This window comes from Pelophylax lessonae (assembly GCF_965119305.1).
Source record: "Pelophylax lessonae genome assembly, contig: HAP1_SCAFFOLD_214, whole genome shotgun sequence".
Lineage (NCBI taxonomy): Eukaryota > Metazoa > Chordata > Amphibia > Anura > Ranidae > Pelophylax > Pelophylax lessonae.
In genome coordinates, this window is record NW_028120108.1 from 151,945 (window position 1) to 176,103 (window position 24,159).

Genomic DNA, 24,159 nt, shown 5'->3' on the forward strand with positions numbered 1-24,159 from the left:
AGTTTGCCCCCTCCTGGAGGAGGGGCTTGCTGGGTTTGCCCTTTCCTGGAGGAGGGGCTTTTCTCCCTCCTTGGAAGCGGAGCATGCTGGGTTTGCCCCCTCCTGGAGGAGGAGGCTTGCTGGGTTTGCCCCCTCCTGGAGGAGGGGCTTGCCGGGTTTGCCCCCTCCTGGAGGAGGAGCTGAGGTGGTGGTGGGTCAGTTTATCTTTGAATGCTGTTACCATCACTGTTTTTCTTTGCAGAGAGAAGGTCCCGGTTCATGTTGTGGTGGATCCTGTGCTAGGAAAGATCCTTCGGCCCCATCAGAGAGAGGTGACCCCCTCCATTGAATTCTCCCTCATTTCCTCTCTCTGAACCTCCAGCACAATCTAATGATTCTCTTCCCCTTTAGGGAGTGAAGTTCTTGTGGGATTGTGTCACGGGAAGAAGCATTCCTGGGAGCCATGGGGCCATCATGGCTGATGAGATGGGACTGGGGAAGACCCTCCAATGTATCTCCCTGATGTGGACTCTCCTCAGGCAGAGCCCTGACTTCAAGCCGGAGATAGAGAAGGCGGTGGTGGTTTGTCCGTCCAGCTTGGTGAGGAATTGGTACAATGAAGTGGGCAAATGGCTGGAGGGGCGGATCCAACCGCTGGCCATCGATGGCGGCTCCAAGGAGGAGATTGACCGCAAGCTTGGTAAGAGAGAGGGTGGAGCTGAGCAATTAGGGGGCCCCTCTACTACCAATCAGATCCCTCCTGAGTATATCTAGGTGGAGTACTGATCCTCCTACTCATCCCCTCTGGTGGGAGTATTACCCTTCTAGTGGTGGTGAGTCTCCGTTAATGGGTAGGTGGAGTAATAACTCCTACAATGAATGGGGATAGGTGGAGCGGTGACCCCCCAATAATGTGTGTCTGTAGGTGGATCAGCGACCCCCCCCCCCCCCCATAATGACTGTAAGAGCAGTGCCCTCCCCCATAATGAATTTGTCTGTAGGCGGAGAAATAACACTGCCCCCCCCTCTCAGCGACCATAATGAATGGCTCTAGTGGTGTCGCAGTGACCCCCCCCCCCCCCCAATAATAAATGTCTGTAGGTAGCGTTGTATGTGTGTGGTGTCACATGATCTTCTCCTCCCCCTCTAGCCGGATTCATGAGCCAGCATGGCTCCCGCGTTCCCTCTCCAATCCTCATCATCTCCTACGAGACGTTCCGGCTACATGCGGAGGTCCTACACAGGGGCAGCGTGGGGTTGGTCATATGTGATGAGGTAAGACGGGGCAGATTGGCAGTACCTGTCACCTGATCTGTGAGGTCATTGTGATTGGATGAGGCCAGGCTCGATCAGCCCTATGGGGACGATTGTATGGTGTGTAGTGATGTCTGTAATCTGGACGTATTTCAGGGCCACAGACTGAAGAATTCGGAGAATCAGACCTATCAAGCCCTGAACAGTCTGAACACCAGCCGGCGAGTCCTCATCTCCGGGACCCCAATCCAGAACGACCTGCTGGAATACTTCAGCCTGGTGCACTTTGTCAATGCCGGGATCCTAGGTGAGTGTCTCCACCTCGTTAGATCGGTGAAATCCGGTGAATGTTGCTCCGTTCTGCGTGTGCGGCTAATCCGGGCAGAACCTTCTGTGACTGAGCAAATGATGGTCGACCCATATGGACTTCATTAGATCCATTGTGACTCCCACAGCTCCTACCAATCCCAACAACCGCCCATAACCGCCTCTTCTATGGCAGTGGCCATTTGTTCGGTGTGCCGGCTACTCCCGGACTTCTCTCTGGTGGTTGATTTCTGGGGGTTTTGGGACTCATTCATGTCAGTTTATGAACTCCTCAAATCATTGAAATGTCCTTGAAGTGGAGAGACGCTGAGGAGGGGGTGAGATTCTGAAGGGGGGTGGATGGGTTTTGGGTTGAGACGTCAACGGGGAGTGGATGGTTGGGGTGAGACGCCCAGTGGGGTTGAAGGCTGTTTCGGGGTGAGACGCTAAGGGGGGTGGATGGTGTTTCGGGGAGAGAAGGTTGTTCAGGCTGAGACTCCAAGGGAGGGGGGGGGGGGTAATGGTTGTTCGGGGTGAAACACGAAACAACACCCAAAGGGGGGTTTGAAGGTTGTTCGGGGTGAGACGCTGAAGGGGGGGGGGGTTAATGGTTGGTCGGGGTGGAACGCTGAGGGGGGTTGATGGTTGTTTGGGGTTAGACGCTTAGGTGGGGTTGATGGTTGTTCGGTTGCGTCCCTCAGAGAGGGGGTCGATGGTTTGGGGTGAGACGTTTAGGGGGGTGGATGGTTTTTTGGGTTGAGACGCCGAGGGGCAGTGGATGGTTGGGGTGAGACGCCCAGTGGGGTTGAAGGCTGTTTCGGGGTGAGAAGCTAAGGGGGGGGGGTGGATGGTGGTTTGGGGTGAGACGCCCAGTGGGGTTGAAGGCTGTTTCGGGGTGAGAAGCTAAGGGGGGGTGGATGGTGGTTTGGGGTGAGACGCCCGGGGGGGTTGAAAGTTTTTCGGGGGAGACATTCTATCGCCTCCATGTGTGGATCCATCATAACGATTCCCCCGTCCATAGGAACGGCCCAGGAGTTTAAGAAGAGGTTTGAAGTCCCCATCCTGAAAGGGAGAGACGCCGACGCCAGTCCTACTGACCGCGAGAAAGGCGAAGAGAAGCTGAAAGAGCTGATTGGTGTTGTAAACAGGTTTGTGGGTGGTCCCGGTGTTTTACTGTGTGTGTTGTACATGACAGTTGGGTGAGCCGGTCATGGCTGTATGAGGTGGGGCGGCCATGACTGTATGAGGTGGGGTGGCTATGACTGTTTGAGATGGGGCAGTGGGCCGGCCATGGCTGTATGAGGTGGGGCGGCCATGACTGTATAAGTTGGGTGGGCCCATCATGACTGTATGAGATGGGGTGGTGGGCAAGCCTTGGCTGTATGAGGTGGGGCGGCCATGACTGTATAAGTTGGGTGGGCCCGTCATGGCTGTATGAGGTGGGGCGGCCATGACTGTATGAGTTGGGTGAGCCGGTCATGGCTGTATGAGGTGGGGCAGCCATGACTGTATGAGTTGGGTGAGCCTTTCATGGCTGTATGAGGTGGGGCGGCCATGACTGTATGAGGTGGGGTGGCTATGACTGTTTGAGATGGGGCAGTGGGCCGGCCATGGCTGTATGAGGTGGGGCGGCCATGACTGTATAATTCGGGTGGGCCCGTCATGACTGTATGAGATGGAGTGGTGGGCAAGCCTTGGCTGTATGAGGTAGGGCAGTGGGCTGGCCATGGCTGTATGAGGTGGGGCGGCCATGACTGTATAAGTTGGGTGGGCCCGTCATGACTGTATGAGTTGGGTGAGCCGGTCATGACTGTATGAGGTGGGGCGGTCATGGCTGTATAAGTTGGGTGGGTCCGTCATGACTTTATGAGATGGGGTGGTGGGCAAGCCTTGGCTGTATGAGGTGGGGCTGTGGGCCGGTCTCCGTTATATGGGGGGGGGGTGGTTTGGCTGGGTTTGGTGGTCTCGCTGAGCCACACTTAGACGGTTGTCTCTGGTTTGCAGGTGTCTCATTAGAAGGACGTCAGACATTCTCTCCAAGTATCTGCCGGTGAAGATTGAGCAGGTTGTGTGCTGCAGGTAAGTGTCTGACGCTGATTTCACTTCCTTTGAAAAGTTCTCTGATACCTTTACAGCGGGGAGATAAGGATCAATCTGCAGAGATCAAATCATTACCCCCCCTCTGTGTATGAGGGACCTGAATCTCTCTCCGACAATCTCCAGGGGAGTCCGGGAAGGAGGAACAGCCGGCTGCAGTCAGGAAAGTTCCAATGCTGACAACTTTTATCATTTTAGACAAAGCAGCAAAGAGTTTCCGGCCTGGGAGCTCCTCCCCTAGAAGGGCGTATGTCACCCGGGTGTATAGCATTGACCCCCCCCCGGGGCTGGGGAACCGCCCTCTCTGCATGTGTCTATAACTTTAAATGAATCTCTTCATACAGATCAGAGATCCCCCAACTATTGTCTGTGAGAGCAATCTCTGGCGTCTCATTGGCTGGGGCAGGTTCCTAGAGCTGTGAAGCTTTCTGATTGGCTGTCAGGTGTCTAGAAGTCTTTCTGTGTTCCAGGCTGACTCCACTGCAATCGGAACTCTACAAACGCTTCCTAAAACAAATGAAACCAGCAGAGGAGCTGAACGAGGGCAAAATCAGCGTCTCCTCCTTATCATCCATCACCTCGCTGAAGAAGCTGTGCAATCGTGAGTATATACTATATACAGGGGTCTACTCCGCCCAATCACCAGCAATCCTTTTATATCACAGACACTGTAATACTGAAATTTCCCCCCAGTAGTTTGTGTCTCTGCCACTCCCACAATGGGGAGACCCCCCCCCTCAGTAGTTTGTGTCTCTGCCACTCCCACAATGGGGAGACCCCCCCCCCCTCAGTAGTTTGTGTCTCTGCCACTCCCACAATGGGGAGACCCCCCCCCCCCCTCAGTAGTTTGTGTCTCTGCCACTCCCACAATGGGGAGATTCCCCCCCCAGTAGTTTGTGTCTCTGCCCCTCCCATGACAAGTGGCAGCTGTATATTTCTTCCAGATCCGGCTCTTATCTATGACAAATGTATGGAGGAGGAGGAAGGATTCCAGGGAGCGACTGATCTCTTCCCACCAGGATACAGCACCAAGGGTGTGGAGCCACAGCTATCAGGTATGTGTGTGAGATTCACCTTCCCCTGTAGGGGGTGCTGTGCTGTGTGTGGGGGCTCCCCTTAATTAATGTGAAGGGGGAAGGGGAAGGGAATGCCGCTCAGGTGTATGTCCAATCTGGTGCTGGCTAGATCCGCCGTCCGGAAACATACATGTGAAACTGTGGAGCCGCACACAGGTAGATGAAATCAAAAAGGGTGTCTTTATTCTTCAAAATCATCCAGGACAAACAGACAGTGTGAGGAACAGAATATGTCCAAGGTAGACGCGTTTCACGGCACGAACGGCCGCTTACTCATTACCACGGTTCCCCTTCCCCTGTAGGGGGCGCTGTGCTGTGTGTGGGGGTCTCCCCTGTAGGGAGCGCTGTGCGTGGGGTACTCCCCTGTAGGGGGCGCTGTGTGTGGGGTTCTCCCCTGTAGGGGGCACTGTGCTGTGTGTGGGGGTTCCCCTGTAGGGGGCGCTGTGCTGTGTGTGGGGGTTCTCCCCTGTAGGGGGCGCTGTGCTGTGTGTGGGGTTCTCCCCTGTAGGGGGCGCTGTGCTGTGTGTGTGTGGGGTTCTCCCCTGTAGGGGGAGCTGTGCTGTGTGGGGGGGGGGGTTCTCCCCTGTAGGGGGCGCTGTGCTGTGTGTGGGGGTTCTCCCCTGTAGGGGGCGCTGTGTGTGGGGGTCTCCCCTTCTCCTGTAGGGGGCGCTGTGCTGTGTGGGGGTTCTCCCCTGTAGGGGGCGCTGTGCTCAAGGTGGGCACTGATGTCTGTCCTTGCAGGGAAGATGCTGGTCCTGGATTACATCCTGGCGGTGACTCGGAGCTCCAGCAGTGATAAAGTCGTCCTCGTCTCCAACTACACCCAGACCCTGGACCTGTTCGAGAAGCTGTGCAGGAGTAGGAGGTGAGAAGACAGTATGGGGGGGAGGGGCGGGTCATCCTGACATTCAGGGGGCGCCCAGCGGTGTGTCGGGAACAGTCCTGCATGCTGCACTATTCATACATTCCCCGTCCAATGATAGCGCCCCCCTGTGGAGGGATGAGACGTGTCATGTGATCTTTACTCCTCCAGGTATCTCTATGTGCGTCTGGATGGGACCATGTCCATAAAGAAGAGGGCCAAGATTGTGGAGAGATTCAACAGTCCCTCGGTATGATCCTCCACCCACCCCTCTACCCACCCCTCAACTACCCCTCCACCCACCCCTCTACCCCTCCACCCAACCCTCTACCCCTCCCTCAACTACCCCTCCACCCACCCCTCTACCCCTCCACCCACCCCTCTACCCCTCCCTCAACCCCTCCCTCAACTACCCATCCACCCACCCCTCTACCCCTCCACCCACCCCTCTACCCCTCCCTCAACAACCCCTCTACCCCTCCCTCAACAACCCCTCTACCCCTCCCTCAACAACCCCTCCACCCACCCCTCTACCCCTCCCTCAACAACCCCTCCACCCACCTCTCTACCCCTCCCTCAACAACCCCTCCACCCACCCCTCCACCCCTCCCTCAACAACCCCTCCACCCACCTCTCTACCCCTCCCTCAACAACCCCTCCACCCCTCCTTCAACAACCCCTCCACCCACCCCTCCACCCCTCCCTCAACAACCCCTCCACCCACCCCTCTACCCCTCCCTCAACAACCCCTCCACCCACTCCTCTACCCCTCCCTCAACAACCCCTCCACCCACTCCTCTACCCCTCCCTCAACAACCCCTCCACCCACCCCTCTACCCCTCCCTCAACAACCCCTCCACCCACTCCTCTACCCCTCCCTCAACTACCCCTCCTACCACCTCTCCATCCCCCTCTCTAACCAACCTTTCCACCCACGCCTCCCTCAACAATCCCTCTACCCCTCCCTCAACAATCCCTCTACCCCTCCCTCAACAATCCCTCTAACCCTCCCTCAACAATCCCTCTACCCCTCCCTCAACAGCCCCTCCCACTACCCCTCCCTCTACCCCTCCCTCAACAATCCCTCTACCCCTCCCTCAACAATCCCTCTACCCCTCCCTCTACCCCTCCCTCTACCCCTCCCTCTACCCCTCCCTCAACAGCCCCTCCCTCAACAGCCCCTCCCTCTACCCCTCCCTCAACAATCCCTCTACCCCTCCCTCAACAATCCCTCTACCCCTCCCTCAACAGCCCCTCCCTCTACCCCTCCCTCAACAGCCCCTCTACCCCTCCCTCTAACCAACCTCTCCGTCCACCTCTCCACCCACCCCTCTAACCAACCTCTCCTACCACCTCTCCAACCCCCCTCTCCACCCACCCCTCCTCCCCCTCTAACCAACCTCTCCACCTTCCCTCTAACCAACCCCTCCACCCACCCCCTCTAACAAACCCCTCTAACCAACCTCTCCATCCACCTCTTCACCCAGCCCTCCTTCCACCACTCCAACCCCCTCTCCACCCACCCCTCTAACCAACCTCTTCGCCTGCCCCTCTAATAAACCTCTCCATCTACCTCTTCACCCACCCCTCCTACCCCCTCTCCAACCACCTCCTCTAACCAACCTCTTTGTCCACCTCTTCACCCACCCGTCCTACGACCTCTCCACCCACCTTTTCACCCACCCCTCCTACCACCGCTCCAACCCCCTCTCCACCCACCCCTCTAACCAATCTCTTTGTCCACCTCTTTGCCCACCCCTCCGCCCAACTCTCCCTCCACCCACCATTTCAACCTCTCGGCGCACCTTTCTTTCTTGCAGAGCCCGGAGTTCATCTTCATGCTCAGCAGTAAGGCCGGAGGGTGTGGTCTGAATCTCATCGGAGCGAATCGATTGGTCATGTTTGACCCGGACTGGAACCCGGCCAATGACGAGCAGGCTATGGCGCGTGTGTGGCGGGATGGGCAGAAGAAGACCTGCTACATCTACCGGCTGCTCTCGGTGATTGTCTCTCCTTCATATCAGACTGTTGGGGGACTTTGGGGATATTTGGGTGGAGCTTACTCTGAGGGGTACATAGTAGTGGGCATGGCAGAAGATGGGGGGCCGGCACCATGATTGAGAGAGGTCCTGAGGGCCCCACAAGAAAAAAGCAGGGGGGGGGGCAGCAAACAGTTTTGATGATTGATGGTGACTACACTGTCAGCACTTATTTATTACATAGAACATCCCCCCCCCAATATTGTATTCTATAAAGGCTTCAGCAAGCCCCAGTATAACTCCTCCCACTCCCAGCATGCCTCAGGGTTTAGTGTCCTAGAAGGATGGAAGTCTTTCCTCAGCTTGGCTTCTGACTGCCGTAGTTGCACCCCAATGAGCTGGAGGTGACAGGAATGTGACCTCTGGGCACCGCATGGTGGCACTTTCCAGTACTGGTCAAATTTACCACAGAATGCCACCCAGGTCCAGGGCGGTGCCATCGCCGGCTGTGACCTGTCCACTTGTTGCTTCTGTTCTGCTGAAATACCGGATGCCGCCTCTTGTTTGCACCAGTGGGCACCTTCCAGATCTCTGGCCACCACTGGTGTCACCGCAGGGAGCGGGAACCCAGAGGGACGGAGTGCTGAAATCATCCTCTGGGTGGAGCCATATCTTCCCCGCCGTTCAGCACAGAGGAAGTATCACCCTCTGCCACCTTGCCTCACAAAGCGCCACATGGAACTCTGATTCTTAGTCCATTCCCATTGCCGACCTACAGGGTCACCTCCGGCCACCCGACCCTTGTGAGGCCTCGTGTCACTTCGCTGGGCAGATGAAACCTCTCTGCACATAGAGGGGACAGTGCCAATTCTATGGGTCACCCCCATAGCCCCCCCCCCCCCACGCCTTAGCCCCTCTACTGGTTCTGGGGGTTTGTTTTCCTCTGAGAGAACCTATAGGATCTTCCTCTGCTCCGTTATGTGGGATCAGATTCCCTCCTCTATGGTATGGGAGGACTCTCCTTCCCCTGTAGAGTCTCTTTTGGCCTTCTGGAGTCCTTATAACAGGTCTACCACCAGTCTCTCTGGCCATAACCGGTCTACAACCAGTCTCTCTGGCCATAACCGGTCTACAACCAGTCTCTCTGGCCATAACCGGTCTACCACCAGTCTCTCTGGCCATAACCGGTCTACAACCAGTCTCTCTGGCCATAACCGGTCTACCACCAGTCTCTCTGGCCATATCTGTCTGATTGGGAGTCCATGCAGTTTACCTCTGAAGAGACACCGCAGTCTCCTGCTGTCACCCCAGAATCACAAGAGATTGGTTTAGATGTTAAGGATCGTATGGATGAGGTTCCTTGTACCTCGTATTTAGAGGATCTGCTGTCATCAAGCTTTGGATCTTTTAGTTCTCCTGCAGCTCTAAAGATCTTCCCATTGCAGCGGATATTTGAGCCATTTCTCCGTGACGATTGGGAACACCCTGAAGGGTCCACCTGAGGTTTTCCTAGAAATGTTCTCCTTTGGAAGGGAATTCATTAGACCTCGGTCTGTTATCGTTGTGGATCCACTAGTGACCCACCTTACCAGGAAAACTAGCCAGCGTCCCTCCAATGATCCCAGGTGATCCGGCTGATTCTGCTCTCCATCCTGTGGTAGCAGGCACCCTGATCTGCGTAACTGTGTCTGATTTTATTCCTGTGTCAAGGAGGTGCCTTCCCTTTTCTTGGAGCTCCTCAAACTTTCCATGGCAGGTGGAGATCATGGCTGCAGGGCCTCTCTGGACGGTCAGCAGGTAGATCTTAACAGCCGGGGCTGAAGTATTCCTGTTTACCCTAGTGGAGTTCCTCTTCTGCACCCCACTACTTCAGGATGGACTTCATTTGATCTGGCTTTTGGGTTTGCCAATGGTCTCAGGGGTCTCTTCACATCCCTTTTGAGGTGTTTTGCCCATACCTTGTATTCTTTGGTTTGCCTCAGAGGAGGAGCTTGCCAGGTTTGCCCCCCCCCCCCGTTCTGGAGGAGGAGCTTGCCAAGTTTCCCCCCCCCCCCGTTTTGGAGGAGGAGCTTGCCAGGTTTGCCCCCTTCTGGAGGTGGAGCTTGGCAGGTTTCCCCCTTCTGGAGGTGGCGCTTGGCAGGTTTCCCCTTTTGTGGAGGTGGAGCTTGGCAGGTTTCCCCCTTGTGGAGGTGGAGCTTGGCAGGTTTCCCCCTTCTGTACCAGGATATTACCACCCCTCTGTATTGTTCCTCATTGCTTGCTACAAAGCTGGGCCTTAGATATCCGGGGGCTCCTGCGTGTCCATTCACCTGAAGGTGGCAGCATAACCCAAGTAGCCATGAATATCTACGGCCTGTGTCCTGTGATGTACTTCCAGAAAAGGATTTTACAGGTCACCCAAAAATGCTAATTCTCTTGGGAGTTCACTGAGGCACACCGGTCCTCTCCATTCTCTTGGGTAGTGGCTTGCTACAAACGGAGGCCTGCTGGGTAGAGGAGGGGCTATACAGGGGCTGGCTGCTGTTTGCCAATGTCCAACCGTCCTGTAGGCGGCAGTATAACTGGACTATCTGAAGTCTTGTGTCCCTCAATGGACTCCCAGAATAGGATTCAGTAAGTGAAAAACTCCCATTTTTTCCACAAAGCTGACACACCAGCATAAGGATCCTTTCTTATTGAAATGTCAGTTATTTTCAGTCCAATGACATCACACCAGGAGGAGGATCCTTATTAAAGTGTCAGTTATTTTCAATGAGAGAATTCCAGCCACATGACCATCCTTGTGACTTGAGCTGATGGTGGAGAGGGATGGGAGCCGGCTGGTTGAAGCTCTTCATGCAGCTCCGCCTACAATTGGCTTGTCTTCTCTTCCAGACGGGAACCATCGAGGAGAAGATCTTCCAGCGTCAGGCACACAAGAAAGCTTTAAGTAGCTGCGTGGTGGACGAGGAGCAGGACGTGGAGAGACATTTCTCTGTCGGAGAACTGAAAGAACTCTTCACACTGAATGAGGAGACGACGAGCGACACGCATGACAAGTGAGTCTGGGGTCACTCTGTACTTACTGTTAGAGCTGGGGGGGGTGGAGTCTGTAGTTCGTATAACTGAAGGGGGGGGGCAGTCTGTGTTTCCTATGACTGCATTGGGGTTGCTCTGTACCCTTTATATACCTGAAGACCTTGTTTTTCATGGGGTAGGGTGGGGGGGGGGGGGTCCGTACTTTATACAGCTGGAGAGGGGTGGTTCACTCTGTACTTTCATTTAAACAGAGGGGCGGAGTTTGCTGGGTTGTCTCTCTGTGTGTACTGTGGAAATCGACTGATAAAGTTTTTTCAGGGCTGATACAGATTTTCCGGCCGAAATTCTGCACATTTAACCGGTTGCCGACTGCGCACAGTATATTTACTGCGGCAGTCGGCCCCGGCCAGGCAGAGTGACGTAGGTCTACGTCGCTCGCCTGTCACTCCTTCTAGAGCCAATAGCGGGCGGGCGCGCGCCCGCCTCGGCTCGTTCACGGAGGAGTGCGGGAGTGTGACTGGCAGACCCGATGTCCGCCGGTCACACTACGATCGCCGGTACAGCGGGAGAAAGACAGAGCGGCTTATGTAAACAAGCCGCCTGTCAGTTCTCCCTGTGTAAAAGTGAAGATCAAACAGTTCTACTATGTAGAACTGTTGATCTTTGTTTTTACACTAGTAGACCTGTCCCTGCACAGTTAGAATCACGCCCCTAGGACACACTTAACCCCTCCCTGTCCAATACTGTTAACCCCTTCCCTGCCAGTGTCATTTTTGCAGTAACAGTGCATATATATAGCACTGATTACTGCAGTAATGTCACTGGTACCCCCAAAAGTGTCAAAAATGTCAGTCAAGGGTCCGATCTGTCCGCCGCAATACCGCAAAAAAATCGCAGATCGCCGCCATTACGCGTTAAAAAAAAAAACACCAAAAATGACAAAAATCTTTCCCTTTGTTAGTAAACGCAATAACTTTTGCGCAAACCAATCAAAATACGCTTTTTGCGATTTTTTTTTTTTTTTTTTACCAAACATAGGTAGCGTAAAACAAATTGGCCGAAAATGTTAAAAAATTTTGATTTTTACATTTTTTTTGGGGGGAATTTCATATAAAAAAAAGTGAAAAATGTTGTTTTTGCAAAAATTACGCTCTTTTTTTGTTTATAGCGCGTGATCAAAAAATCGCACAGGTGATCAAATACCACCAAAAGAAAGCTCTGTTTGTGGGAAAAAAAGGACGTGAAATTCGTTTAGGTACAGCGTCGCACGACCGCGCAATTGTCCGTTAAAGTCACGCAGTAAAAAATCGCAAAAAACCCCCTGGTCTTTTAGCAGGAAAATCCTCCGGTGGTAAAGTGGTTAAAATTTGTTTTATTTTTATTTTCTCTTTCGCTCATTGAGGGACACAGCTCCTGATTCTTCTTAACCGTTGGGTTATACTTCCCCCCTACAGGAGTAGGACACTAGGCAGAAAAATTATCTGGCTACACCTCTGGGCGGTCCCAGAGGGTATACTCCCTCCCCCTGCTATAGGTACTCAGTTTTTTCTGCCTAGTCAGGAGTAGGGACCTCGTTTCCTGCTGGGATCTCCGGTCCTGGTGATTTTTTAATTTTAAATGGATTTTTTTTCCTCTTTCATTATTTTGTTCCTGTGAGAACTACAATCTAGTGCCGGACTGGGTGACAAACTGAATAATATGGATCCTTAGGGTTAGGCCAGCGAGCGTGTGCAGACCGCAGCTCTGCGCTAGGAAGGGGGCTGGCCTGCCAGTTAAACCTCTCGCAAGGGCGCATACAACCGGGTCTCAGCCTGAGTCGCAGCGTTTCCTCCTGGCCGACAGCCACCCACATTCCGATGGAGCGGTGGTCTGTCCTGAGCGGTGCCCACTCTGTTCCTGGTATGGTGAGTAGCTGTCCCCCCCCCCCCCCCCCAATATCCCTGTGTTCCCCTCCCTTCCCAGCCCCTCGGTCACTGTGGGTCCCCCCCCCCCCCCCCGGCTAAGGTGATGAGCTGGCTTTTCCACGTGCTCTTAAAGGGGGCTGGTTGGAGTTGCTGCTGACCAGGTTTCCTGCCACCCTGGGGGTTGGTGACTGGGGCAGGGATGTCCTCTGGGCTCCCTGCTGCGGTTGTTGGGCTGGGGGAGCGGATGTTTTTACCATCCGCGGGTATGCGCCTTACACAGCCGAATCTGGCCAAACAATTTGGGCCGCAGTTTTGCGGCCTACTCATTGGAAACTTAGAGAGGCTGCCCCTGTGAGGGTGGCTGAGAAGATCACTGCCTCCCATTTGGGTATCCGCCTTCCCCTCCACTGCCCCTGGGTGGTCGGCTCCACTGGGGCTCGCGTTCTGACGGCAGGGCGCCCTCAAAAGTTTAGGCTGCGGCCTACTAGGTGGCGCGCCACTTTTGGGGGTGAGACCCCAATACGTGTAGCTGAAACCCCCACTCTTCCTCTGGGTATCTGCCGGGCTGAGGATCTGGGCAATTGCAACTAGGCCCCCGCAAAAATTTAGGCCGTGGCTTGCTGGGCCATATGGTCAGCTTGGCACCTCCCTTGGACCGGGTGGCGCTGTGGGGGCACTTCATTTTTAATGACAGTCTCTCCGCCATTTTTATGTGGGGCATTAGCAAGAGTACCCTGTTTGTGTGTCCGCATCATGGCTGGCGGCCCCCTATTAAGGGGGATATCCCCTTTAAGGGGGATATGTCCTATTATGTCGTCTATATAGGGCTCAGAGGGCGACCCCCCCCCCTTGTTTTTTTGCGGGGTCCAATAGGTGGTCCATTTGTGGACCCTTGGCCGGTGGTCCATTTGCAGGATCGCAGTCGGCGGCCTCCCCTGATGGTTTTGGGTTAAGCTCTGTATATAGCGACCCTACTGGGTCTGCGTCCATGGACTCTTGAGTGCTCAGATAGTGCGAATGATTCCTCTGCTCCTCTAGCCACACTTAAATAGGCGTTGGTGGATGCACTGTTTGTGTCAGCGCGTGAAACTTTAAAAATGGAGGTTGCGGCTGATGCTGCGTCAGAGGCACCGGTTCCTTTTGGTACCCACAGGCCCTCCAAAGTGGCGAGGGTGTTCCTCTTTCCACTTACCTTGACAACATTGTGACAAAACGGTGGGGTTGTCCAAAACGCAGTGGTTGCTAGGCGTTTTTTGTTTGCGGTATCCTTATGAGGCTTTACTGCGTAAAAGGCGGACGGTCCCACCTGTAGTGGACTCGCTGGTTTTGAGGTCAAACTGAGTTACCTTTATCCCAGTTGAGGAGTCCCTGACTCTGGTCCAGCTAATAAGAGGTGCAAATGCTCTGGCCCACCATATGTGCGCTGTGGCTGGTTCGGCAATTAGGCCGGTAATTACTTTTGCCCCGGTGTCGCGAACTCTGAGTGGCCTAAACTTTTACCCCGGGACCTGGAGGGAGAATAGCTTCCCCCCATCTTTGCGGAGCTGGAGGATCAGTTGGTCCAGGAGCTACAGTTTGTCTTTGATGCCTCTTTGGAATGCGTCTCCTTTGATTTCTAGGCTGTTTGTATCAGCAGTGGTCCTTTGGCGTATTGTCTGGCTGAAATACTGGTCTGCAGACCAGACTTCTAAGGCCTTATCTGATGTCCTATTGTAGGGGATCGGATGTTTGGAGCTTCCTTGGATGACGTCATTAAGGGTCTCACGGGAGGAAGAGTACTCTTCTTCTGCTGGCTACTAAGGGCAAGGAACCCCGTCGTAGACGTGGGCTATTCTTGGCTCCTAAGTGGCCTCTTCGTCTGACAGGATCTCAAGATTAGCAAACAAAAGTCAGGGCCTCCACCAGAGGTTCCAAGAGGACCTGGTCTGGCAAGCCACAAGCGGCCTTTTCCAGATCTGCAGACAAGGCTGCCTCTGCATGAAGGAGCACCCTCACCCTTATCTGGGGTGGGGGGGGGGATGTCTTTGCTGGTTTCCGGATCCATGGACCTCCCTGGTACAGGTCAAGTGGGTCAAAAAAGTTATTCGGTCAGGCTACGAGATTGAGTTCGGTCTTGTCCTCTGGAAGGGTCTTTTCCCTTCCAACATGCACTTGCCCCCAGATCACTTACGGGGTCCCTTTGGGGCAGTGCAAGACTTATTTCAAGGGGTGATTGTTCAGTTCCTATTTTGGAACATTTTCAAGGGTTTTTTACTCAAACCTCTTTACAGTCCCCAGGAAGAAAGGCAAGGTACGTCCAATTCTGGACCTCAAGGCCCTAAGCTGCTCTGTGCGAGTACAGAAGTTCTGCATGGAGTCCATTCACATGGTAGCGGCGTCTGTACTTCGGGGGGGATTTCTTCTCGCTTCTTTCGACATCAAGGACGCCTACCTGCACATACCAATATGTGCTGGTCACCAGCGCTTCCTACGTTTTGCCGTGGAGGTGGAGCATTATCTGTTTGTGGCGCTGTCACCTCCACACCTCGGGTCTTCACCGGAGTGTTGGCCATGGTGCTGGCATTGTTTGAGTCGCGGTACTGGGGTACCTGGACGATCATCTTCTGCAAGCGGAGTCTCCAACTGCTCTGATGGACTACTGGAGATTGCTCTGCGAACTTGTGGAATCCTGAACATTCAGGAATCTGCTTTAGTTCTGTCCACTAAAAATGGCCTATCTGGGTCTGACTCTGGACTCGGCCCCAGCCAGAGTGTTTCTTCCTCTAGAAAAAAATCCAGACATTGCAGGAGGCAATTTAGCGTCTTTTGTTCCACAGACAATCATCCCTCCGGGCTTGCATCGGCGTGCTGGGCCTGATGGTGTCCGCCCTCGAGGCGGTCTGTTTGCACAGTCCCACACAAGATCTCTGCTATGGAGATTCTGGTGAAAATGGTCAAGGATTCACGGTCTTTAGAGGTGGCTTCGCTCTCTGGCACTTTGACAGGGAAAATCCTCCTGTAGTGGACTCGCTGGTTTTGAGGTCAAACTGAGTTACCTTCATCCCAGTTCTGACTCTTAAAGGTCCAGCTAATAAGAGGTGCAAATGCTCTGGCCCACCATATGTGCGCTGTGGCTGGTTCGGCAATTAGGCCGGTAATTACTTTTGCCCCGGTGTCGCGAACTCTGAGTGGGCTAAACTTTTACCCCGGGACCTGGAGGGAGAATAGCTTCCCCCCATCTTTGCGGAGCTGGCGGATCAGTTGGTCCAGGAGCTACAGTTTGTCTTTGATGCCTCTTTGGAATGCGTCTCCTTTGATTTCTAGGCTGTTTGTATCAGCAGTGGTCCTTTGGCGTATTGTCTGGCTGAAATACTGGTCTGCAGACCAGACTTCTAAGGCCTTATCTGATGTCCTATTGTAGGGGATCGCATGTTTGGAGCTTCCTTGGATGACGGCATTAAGGGTCTCACGGGAGGAAGAGTACTCTTCTTCTGCTGGCTACTAAGGGCAAGGAACCCCGTCATAGACGTGGGCTATTCTCCTTGGCTCCTAAGTGGCCTCTTTGTCTCTCAGGATCTCAAGATTAGCAATCAAAAGTCAGGGCCTCCACCAGAGGTTCCAAGAGGACCTGGTCTGGCAAGCCACAAGCGGGCTTTTCCAGATCTGCAGACAAGGCTGCCTCTGCATAAAGGAGCGCCCTCACCCTTATCTGGGGTGGGGGGGGGGGGATGTCTTTGCTGGTTTCCGGATCCATGGACCTCCCTGGTAAAGGTCAAGTGGTTCAACAAAGTTATTCGGTCAGGCTACGAGATTGAGTTCGGTGTTGTCCTCTGGAAGGGTCTTTTCCCTCCCAACCTGCACTTGTCCCCAGATCACTTACAGGGTCTCTTTGGGGCAGTGCAAGACTTGTTATTTCAAGGGGTGATTGTTAGGTTCCTATTTTGGAACATTTTCAAGGGTTTTTTACTCAAACCTCTTTACAGTCCCCAGGAAGAAAGGCAAGGTACGTCCAATTCTGGACCTCAAGGCGCTAAGCTGCTCTGTGCGAGTACAGAAGTTCTGCATGGAGTCCATTCACATGGTAGCGGCGTCTGTACTTGGCGGGGGGGGATTTCTTCTCGCTTCTTTCGACATCAAGGACGCCTACCTGCACATACCAATATGTGCTGGTCACCAGTGCTTCCTCCGTTTTGCCGTGGAGGTGGAGCATTATCTGTTTGTGGCGCTGTCACCTCCACACCTCGGGTCTTCTCGGGAGTGTTGGCCATGGTGCTGGCATTGTTTGAGTCACGGTACTGGGGTACCTGGACAATCTTCTTCTGCAAGCGGAGTCTCCAACTGCTCTGATGGAGTACTGGAGATTGCTCTGCGAACTCTGAGGGAGTTTGTGGAATCCTGAACATTCAGGAATCTGCTTTATTTCTGTCCACTAAAAATGGCCTATCTGGGTCTGACTCTGGACTCGGCTCAGCCAGAGTGTTTCTTCCTCTAGAAAAAACTCCAGACATTGCAGGAGGCAATTTAGCGTCTTTTGTTCCACAGACAATCATCCCTCCGGGCTTGCATGGGCGTGCTGGGCCTGATGGTGTCCGCCCTCGAGGCGGTCTGTTTGCACAGTCCCACACAAGATCTCTGCTATGGAGATTCTGGTGCAATTGGTCAAGGATTCACGGTCTTTAGAGGTGGCTTCGCTCTCTGGCACTTCGACAGGGAAAATCCTCCTGTAGTGGACGGTTGTCTCTACGGATGCCAGCCTGTCTAGGTGGGGAGGCGTCCTCAGCACAGACGTGCTCAGGGGTCTGGACTCTGGCTAAGCCCAGACTGCCAATTAGTGTACTGGAACTCCGGCCATTGGACAATCGTCTTCAGACATGCAGACGATGCCATGGCTGTGGTCTGTCAATCACCAAGGAGGCACATGAAGTGTCCTGGTGGCTCAGTAAGTAGCCGGCATTCTAAGGTGGGCTGACTGATTAGTTCCAGCCCTATCAAACTTCTGCCACGACTCCTGTGCAGGATTCAGGCAGAAGGGATTCCGGCCATTCTAGTGGCTCCAGACTGACCTCCCTGGTCTTGGTATGCTGATGCTCCTTGGGGAGTTCCTCTCAGGGAGGATCTGCTGTCCCTAGGACCAATCTTCCATCCTGCTTTACGGTCGCTGGCTTTAATGGCTTGGCTGTTGAACTTCAGGTGCTGAAGGGAGGAGGTTTGTTTGAATTGGTGATTCCTACGTTGTTAAAAGCTTGGAAATCTGCCTCTAGGAAGATCTACCATCCTACGTGGAAGATGTACATTGCGTTGTGTGAGTTTCTTGGAGTTCATCCTCGCTCCTTCTCGGTTGATCGGTTCTTAACCTTCCTTCAACAGGGGGTTGAACAAAAATTGGCCTGGAGTACCATCAAAGACCAGGTATCGGGATTTTGGCAGTCTTTTTCCAAGGACCTTTGGCCTAACACTCCCAGGTGCGTACCTTTTCTTCAGGGTGTCCGACATTTGGTTCCTTCAGTGTGGGCTTAATTGCCGCCCTGGGATCCTAATTTGGCGCTTTCAGCTCTACTGAAGCTTCTCTTTGAAAATATATTCGGGAGGTTTCCCTGCTTACGTTGCCCCAGAAGGTGACCTTCTTTGGTGGCTATCACCTCTGCATGCAGGGTGTTGGAACTGATGGCGTTATCCTGACGTTCACCTTATGGTGCTTCACAAGGATAAGGTGGTGCTTTGCCTTCTTCCGTCATTCCTTCCTAAGGTGGTCTTTGACTGTCATTTGAATGAAGTGTTGCCTTCCCTGTGTCCCAGGACTAAAAATCTGAAGGAAATTGCCTTGCATGTCTTGGATGTGGTCCGGGCAATTAGGGTGTACCTGGCAGCTACGGAGTCTTTTAGGAAGTCAGACTCTCCATTTGTGCTCACGGACGGACCTCACAAAGGGTTGTCCGCTTCCTCTGCGACCATTTCCAGATGGATCAGACAGATGGTTCAGGCGTATTCCATCAAGGGTCAGGTTCCTCCTTTCCCTGTTTAGGCGCACTCTACTTGGGTGCTTAGTGCCTCCCAGTCTTCCCGTCTTCAGCGTCGGTGATGCAGGTTTTTCAAGGAGGCCACCTGGTCATCGGTGCACAATTCACAAAGTTTTATAAAGTGGATGTGTTGGTGACCTTCAGATGTTGCTTTTGGCTGCAAGGTTTTGCAGAGTGCTTTTTATAGTACCTGATCCTCTTCGAGGGTTTATTATTTTTCAGGTGAGCTCCAGTTGTTTGGTTGAGCTCTGTTACCTGGTTGGCTGTGGTTGGCTTGGGAATTTTTTTCTGATGTTTTCCCACCCCTCATGTTTAACATTGCTTTGGGACTTCCCAATGGTGTCCATCAATGAACGAAGGAGAAAATAGGATTTTTGACTTCCCATAAAATTAATTTCTCTGATGTTCATTGATGGACACAGCACCCGCCCCTCTGTGGACACAGCACCCGCCCCTCTGTGGACACAGCACCCGCCCCTCTGTGGACACAGCACCCACCCCTCCGGAGTTTGCTTTTTTCTGACACTGCTTATAACAAAACGGACTGCCTATAGCAGAGAGGGGGAGTATCCCCCCTGGGACCGCCCATAGGCGTAGCCAAGCTTTTTCCTGCCTAGTGTCCTACTCCTGTAGGGGGCAGTATAACCCAATGGTTAAGAATAATCAGGAGCTGTCTGTCAATGAAAAGAGAAATGGGTTTTACAGTAAGTCGAAAATCCAATTTTTACACTTTGTCCTTTTTTATATATTTTGATCTTTTATTGCTGTGAGAAGGAATGTAAACATCCCTTGTGATAGTAATAGGGAGTGACGGATCTCTATATGTGATAGTAATAGGGAGTGACGGATCTCTATATGTGATAGTAATAGGGAGTGACGGATCTCTATAGGTGATAGTAATAGGGAGTGACGGATCTCTATATGTGACAGTAATAGGGAGTGACGGATCTCTATATGTGACAGTAATAGGGAGTGATGGGTACTCTTTATAGAGGGATTGAGGGATTGGGGTCTCCTCTGCACATTTAAAAGCATTGATAACGGTGAGTTTGGCTGTAATGAATTCGGTCATTTTTCTAATATCTGGCGGTAGAATCACTGGAAGAAATCTCGGTGATATCGGCAGATTTGTGGCCAGTGAATTTTGTCCTCCGATAATCGGTGGATCCGTTGTGTATTGTAATGGGGGGCCTGTACTTTGTATAGCTAGAGAGGGGGGGAGGGTCCATCTATACTTTTTTTGGGGGGGGGGGGTTGCTGGGTTGTCGTGTGTGTGTGTGTGTGTTGTATCCCTAATTGGGGGGGGGGGGGGGAGGGGATATCCCTCCACTGGCCATCCTGGTAGTTGATGTATGGAGGTCGCCATCGCTAGGCTTCTGCAATGCGGGTTTCCTGGCTGTTGGGTCGATTCTCTGGTAACTGTATTTTAAGTTGCTGAAGTGGAAGAAGCATGCGGCCATTGAAGTCTGAATTGATCGGCTTTCTTTCTGGGTCTGTGTCTCAGAAAACCAGAGGATGAGCATGGCAGCCAGATAATTAGCATTTCTAAGAGAAGGTCAGGAATTGGAAGGATGGTTATTTGTGGGGTTTGTGTCTTCATATATTTGGTGTTCTCAGTGTCTTTTTTCTGATTGGTCAATGCAGGTTCCGGTGTCGGCGCTGTGTGAATGGACGCCAGGTACGACCGCCCCCCGATGGCACGGATTGCACCTCAGACTTATCTCAGTGGAATCACTGCGCAGACAAGCGTGGCCTACAGGATACCGTCCTGGTGACGGCATGGGATGCGGCCGTGACATTCACATTTCACCATCGCTCACATGAGGAGCAAAGAGGGGTGGTATAGCTCCGCCGGGGACTGGAGGGGCGAGATCCGGGGTGCCTCCGCTGGGAACTGGAGGGGCGAGATCCGGGGTGCCTCCGCTGGGAACTGGAGGTGCGAGATCCGGGGTGCCTCCGCTGGGAACTGGAGGGGCGAGATCCGGGGTGCCTCTGCTGTCATCTGCTGGACACAGCCCAGAATTCTCACTGGTGTTCTGCTGCCACCTGCTGGACACAGCCCAGAGATGTCACCGGGGTCAGTGCTGGTCACTGGTCTAAAAACAGGACGTCCTGATACCAGGCGGTCCATCCGTGGCCTGAAGACCCCACATTGGTCACCTTTAGACTTTATTTATTTATTGATATTCCATTCTTTGAGACAAAAAGGGGGGGATGGAGGCAGATTGGCTGCCGATCGCACAGGAAGTTTCCCTTCGCTCAGTGAAAGGGTTGGAGAAGATCAGCTGACTTTCATCATCCAATTATATAGATTAGATCCTCTCTATTGGGTGAATTTTCACCTCCGGGGGAGATTCCCCTTCAAAGTCAGCAGGCCGGTTTGCCTTACATCCACCCCCAAGATGTCAGCCCTCGGGGGAGGGGCGCAGGAATCCGAAATGTTTGGTTTACGTTTGGAAATGTTTCATCTTCCTATGGAAGGTTTTCTGTATAATAATCTAAATTAAAAAAAAAAAATAATAAATAAAAATTTCAGTGTGTTTTTGTGCTTAAAGTGAACCTGTCATTGCATAGATTTTTTTATGATGAGTGCAGCATGCTGGGTAATGTGTGAGTGACCCATCCAGGTGTTTATTACCCATCACCGGGCTGCCCCTGATGATGTCCTAATCTGCGTTTCTCTTTTCATCCTGTCTGAAGACTCGCCATGACACGGGCCTGACCCCATCTCTGTAGACTCACCGTGACTGTCCCAGGTCTGACCATCCCCCAATCTCTGAAGACTTGCCATGACACATCCCCGGGTCTGACCCCCCCCCCCCCCCATCTCTGAAGACTCGCCATGACACGGGCCTGACCCCATCTCTGAAGACTCACCGTGACAGCCCCGGGTCTGACCCCATCTCTGAAGACTCATTGTGACAGCCCCGGGTCTGACCCCATCTCTGAAGACTCATTGTGACAGCCCCGGGTCTGACCCCCCCCATCTCTGAAGACTCATTGTGACAGCCCCGGGTCTGACCCCATCTCTGAAGACTCATTGTGACAGCCCCGGGTCTGACCCCATCTCTGAAGACTCACCGTGACAGCCCCGGGGTCTGACCCCATCTCTGAAGACTCATTGTGACAGCCCCGGGTCTGACCCCCATCTCTGAAGACTCGCCATGACACGGGCCTGACCCCATCTCTGAAGACTCACCGTGACAGCCCTGGGTCTGACCCCATCTCTGAAGACTCACCGTGACAGCCCCGGGTCTGACCCCATCTATGAAGACTCATTGTGACAGCCCCGGGTCTGACCCCATCTCTGAAGACTCATTGTGACAGCCCCGGGTCTGACCCCCCCCCATCTCTGAAGACTCATTGTGACAGCCCCGGGTCTGACCCCATCTCTGAAGACTCATTGTGACAGCCCCGGGTCTGACCCCCATCTCTGAAGACTCGCCATGACACGGGCCTGACCCCATCTCTGAAGACTCACCGTGACAGCCCTGGGTCTGACCCCATCTCTGAAGACTCACCGTGACAGCCCCGGGTCTGACCCCATCTCTGAAGACTCATTGTGACAGCCCCGGGTCACCCTCCAGAGGTTTTGGATCAGGCCAGACCACCGGTCCCAGTGACTATCCCTGAGTCCTATTCAGTCAACTTCTGAAGAGACTGTCCTTGAGGCAACGCAGCGTCCTGCCATCACTCCTGATTTACATCAGATTGTGTCCAATCTTATCGATGCAATACGTTCATCCTGCAATTGGAGGATCAGCCTCCTGGCTCAAGCCTTGGGTCTTATAACTGCCAAGACCTTCTCTTTAAATCTGCTATTTGAGGCATTCCTCTATGTAGACCAGAAGGATGTCGGACAGTGTGCTGGAATTGTTCACTTTTGAGAGGTAACTTAGGTGTTAGACTGGTTGACCAATAGTAGGCACAGTCCACCGTCTAAGACCACCAATCAGGTGAAAGGTTTGCCTATGATGAAATGTTTAACTGACAGAACCCTCCTCAAATCCCAGTCTGAGAAAGTTGGTTATGTCCTGTGCATCAGCAGTGACCTAAACCTTCCACTTGCTGGAGTAACCATATCCATGGGACTGCAGGCCGATCTCCCAGGTCCTCTATATGAAAAGTTGGGTATCCTTTGGGAAGAAGTGGAACTTCCTTCTGCAACTGCACAAGTCACCAGAACCCTACACTGAATGATGCTGAGCATGTTGGCCCCACTTGGATGCTCCTTCAGATAGTTGTTGCCTTTGGAACCTGGCTCACCTCAAGCAGTAGTGTTCATGTAGAGAGAAGCGACATGCATCTGTCTGCACTTCATTGGGGGGAGGGGGAATCTGCTTCAGAAGGCCTTGTGTCTCCCTGAATTTGCCAGCAGGTGGAATGTTCTAGCCCCTCTGCTAAAGTGTGGATTCCAGTGTTTGTACACAGAACTTGGTGGAACCTCTTCATGGTGGGATTGGTCTATTTTCGGCTTATCAGCAACCCTACTGGGGGGGGGGGGGGGGGAGGAGTCCTCAATTCCTGCCTACCCTTGAGATGTCTTCTGGCACCCTCTTCCTTTCATAACCTCAATGTCCTAGGATCAAAGCCTTGAATTCTCTAGTGGGCTCAGGAGTCTCCTGCGGTTAACATCGAACACATCATAGGTTGAACTGGATGGACTGATGTATTTTTTCAACCTCACAAACTATGTAACTATGTACCGTTGTGGGTTATGCTGTACTTTCCCTGGTTTATCTTGCTTGGAAAGTTTGTTTGTCTGGCTTGGCAGCCTTCCTTGGTCATGGGGTAGCAATGATCTGCCTTTGGCCTTCCCCATTTGGACTGGCTGCTCGTTTTCCTGGACTCAACCTTTGCATTTGGTTTCCTTTATCCTGTCATTGTCCCTCCTGGGGATTATCCTCCGTGTTTTGTCTTCTTCCCCATTGTAAATATTTTGGCCCACTTCTTCTTTGTAGGTTCTGCTTGTTGAGCTTCTCACTGGTTCAGGATTGGTCCTCATTCCTTGCACAGTTATTTCCCTTCTGGGGGTGACCCTTTCCATCCTGGTCTTGGGGTATCAGCTTAATACTCTGTGCTCTTCTCTTAGGGGAACCGATCTTCTCCTTTCCTATCTAGTAGGAGATCCCATTGCATGACCATTGAAGTGTTGGCCCTTCAGGTGCCCCCCTGTCCCCCTAGTGGGGTTTTCCACTTCTCAGTTGGATTTTTTTTGGATCTCCTAACAGTTCTGCTTTCCCACAACACTGGGGCCGGCTGTGTACCGGAGTGTCAGGGTGAGGCTGGAGATGGCTTCTATCCAGGCCTCCTGTAGGGGGGGGGGATAACCTGGGTGGATCTAGATCCCCCCCCCCCTCAAACTCCAAGAAATTGTTTTTTTTGTTAAGAAAAAAAAAAGTCAAATTTTTCCGGAGCAAATGCTGCTTCAGGCTCATGGGTCTGAAAACACAAACTTATGTAACCTGTGTGGAAGGGACAGAGTTCTGATTGGCTGATTCTAGTGTTCAGCAGAGATCACATGATCAAGCACCCTAGGCCTCAAAAACACATCCAGCACTGAAGGAAGCCAGAAACAGCATTTTCCCCAGAAAGGTATTCCAGCTCTTCCCCAACAAGATGGCTGACAGCGCCATAGTAACACAAGAGATTTAACAGGCAGTTCAGACTCTCTCATTGGTTGGATAG

General features: G+C 52.9%; 1 protein-coding gene across 1 annotated transcript; it reads left to right on the forward strand.

Moving 5' to 3' along the window:
- Positions 1 to 247: 247 nt before the first annotated feature.
- RAD54L (RAD54 like) lies at positions 248 to 20,332 on the forward strand. The gene is made up of 13 exons (XM_082276035.1): positions 248 to 311; positions 391 to 679; positions 1,130 to 1,254; positions 1,390 to 1,540; positions 2,561 to 2,687; positions 3,544 to 3,618; positions 4,107 to 4,237; positions 4,581 to 4,691; positions 5,454 to 5,577; positions 5,746 to 5,824; positions 7,395 to 7,574; positions 10,428 to 10,591; positions 20,116 to 20,332. Exons 2-13 carry the CDS (start codon positions 454 to 456, stop codon positions 20,315 to 20,317), a joined length of 1,695 nt encoding a protein of 564 aa, XP_082132161.1. The 5' UTR covers positions 248 to 311; positions 391 to 453; the 3' UTR covers positions 20,318 to 20,332.
- Positions 20,333 to 24,159: the final 3,827 nt, after the last annotated feature.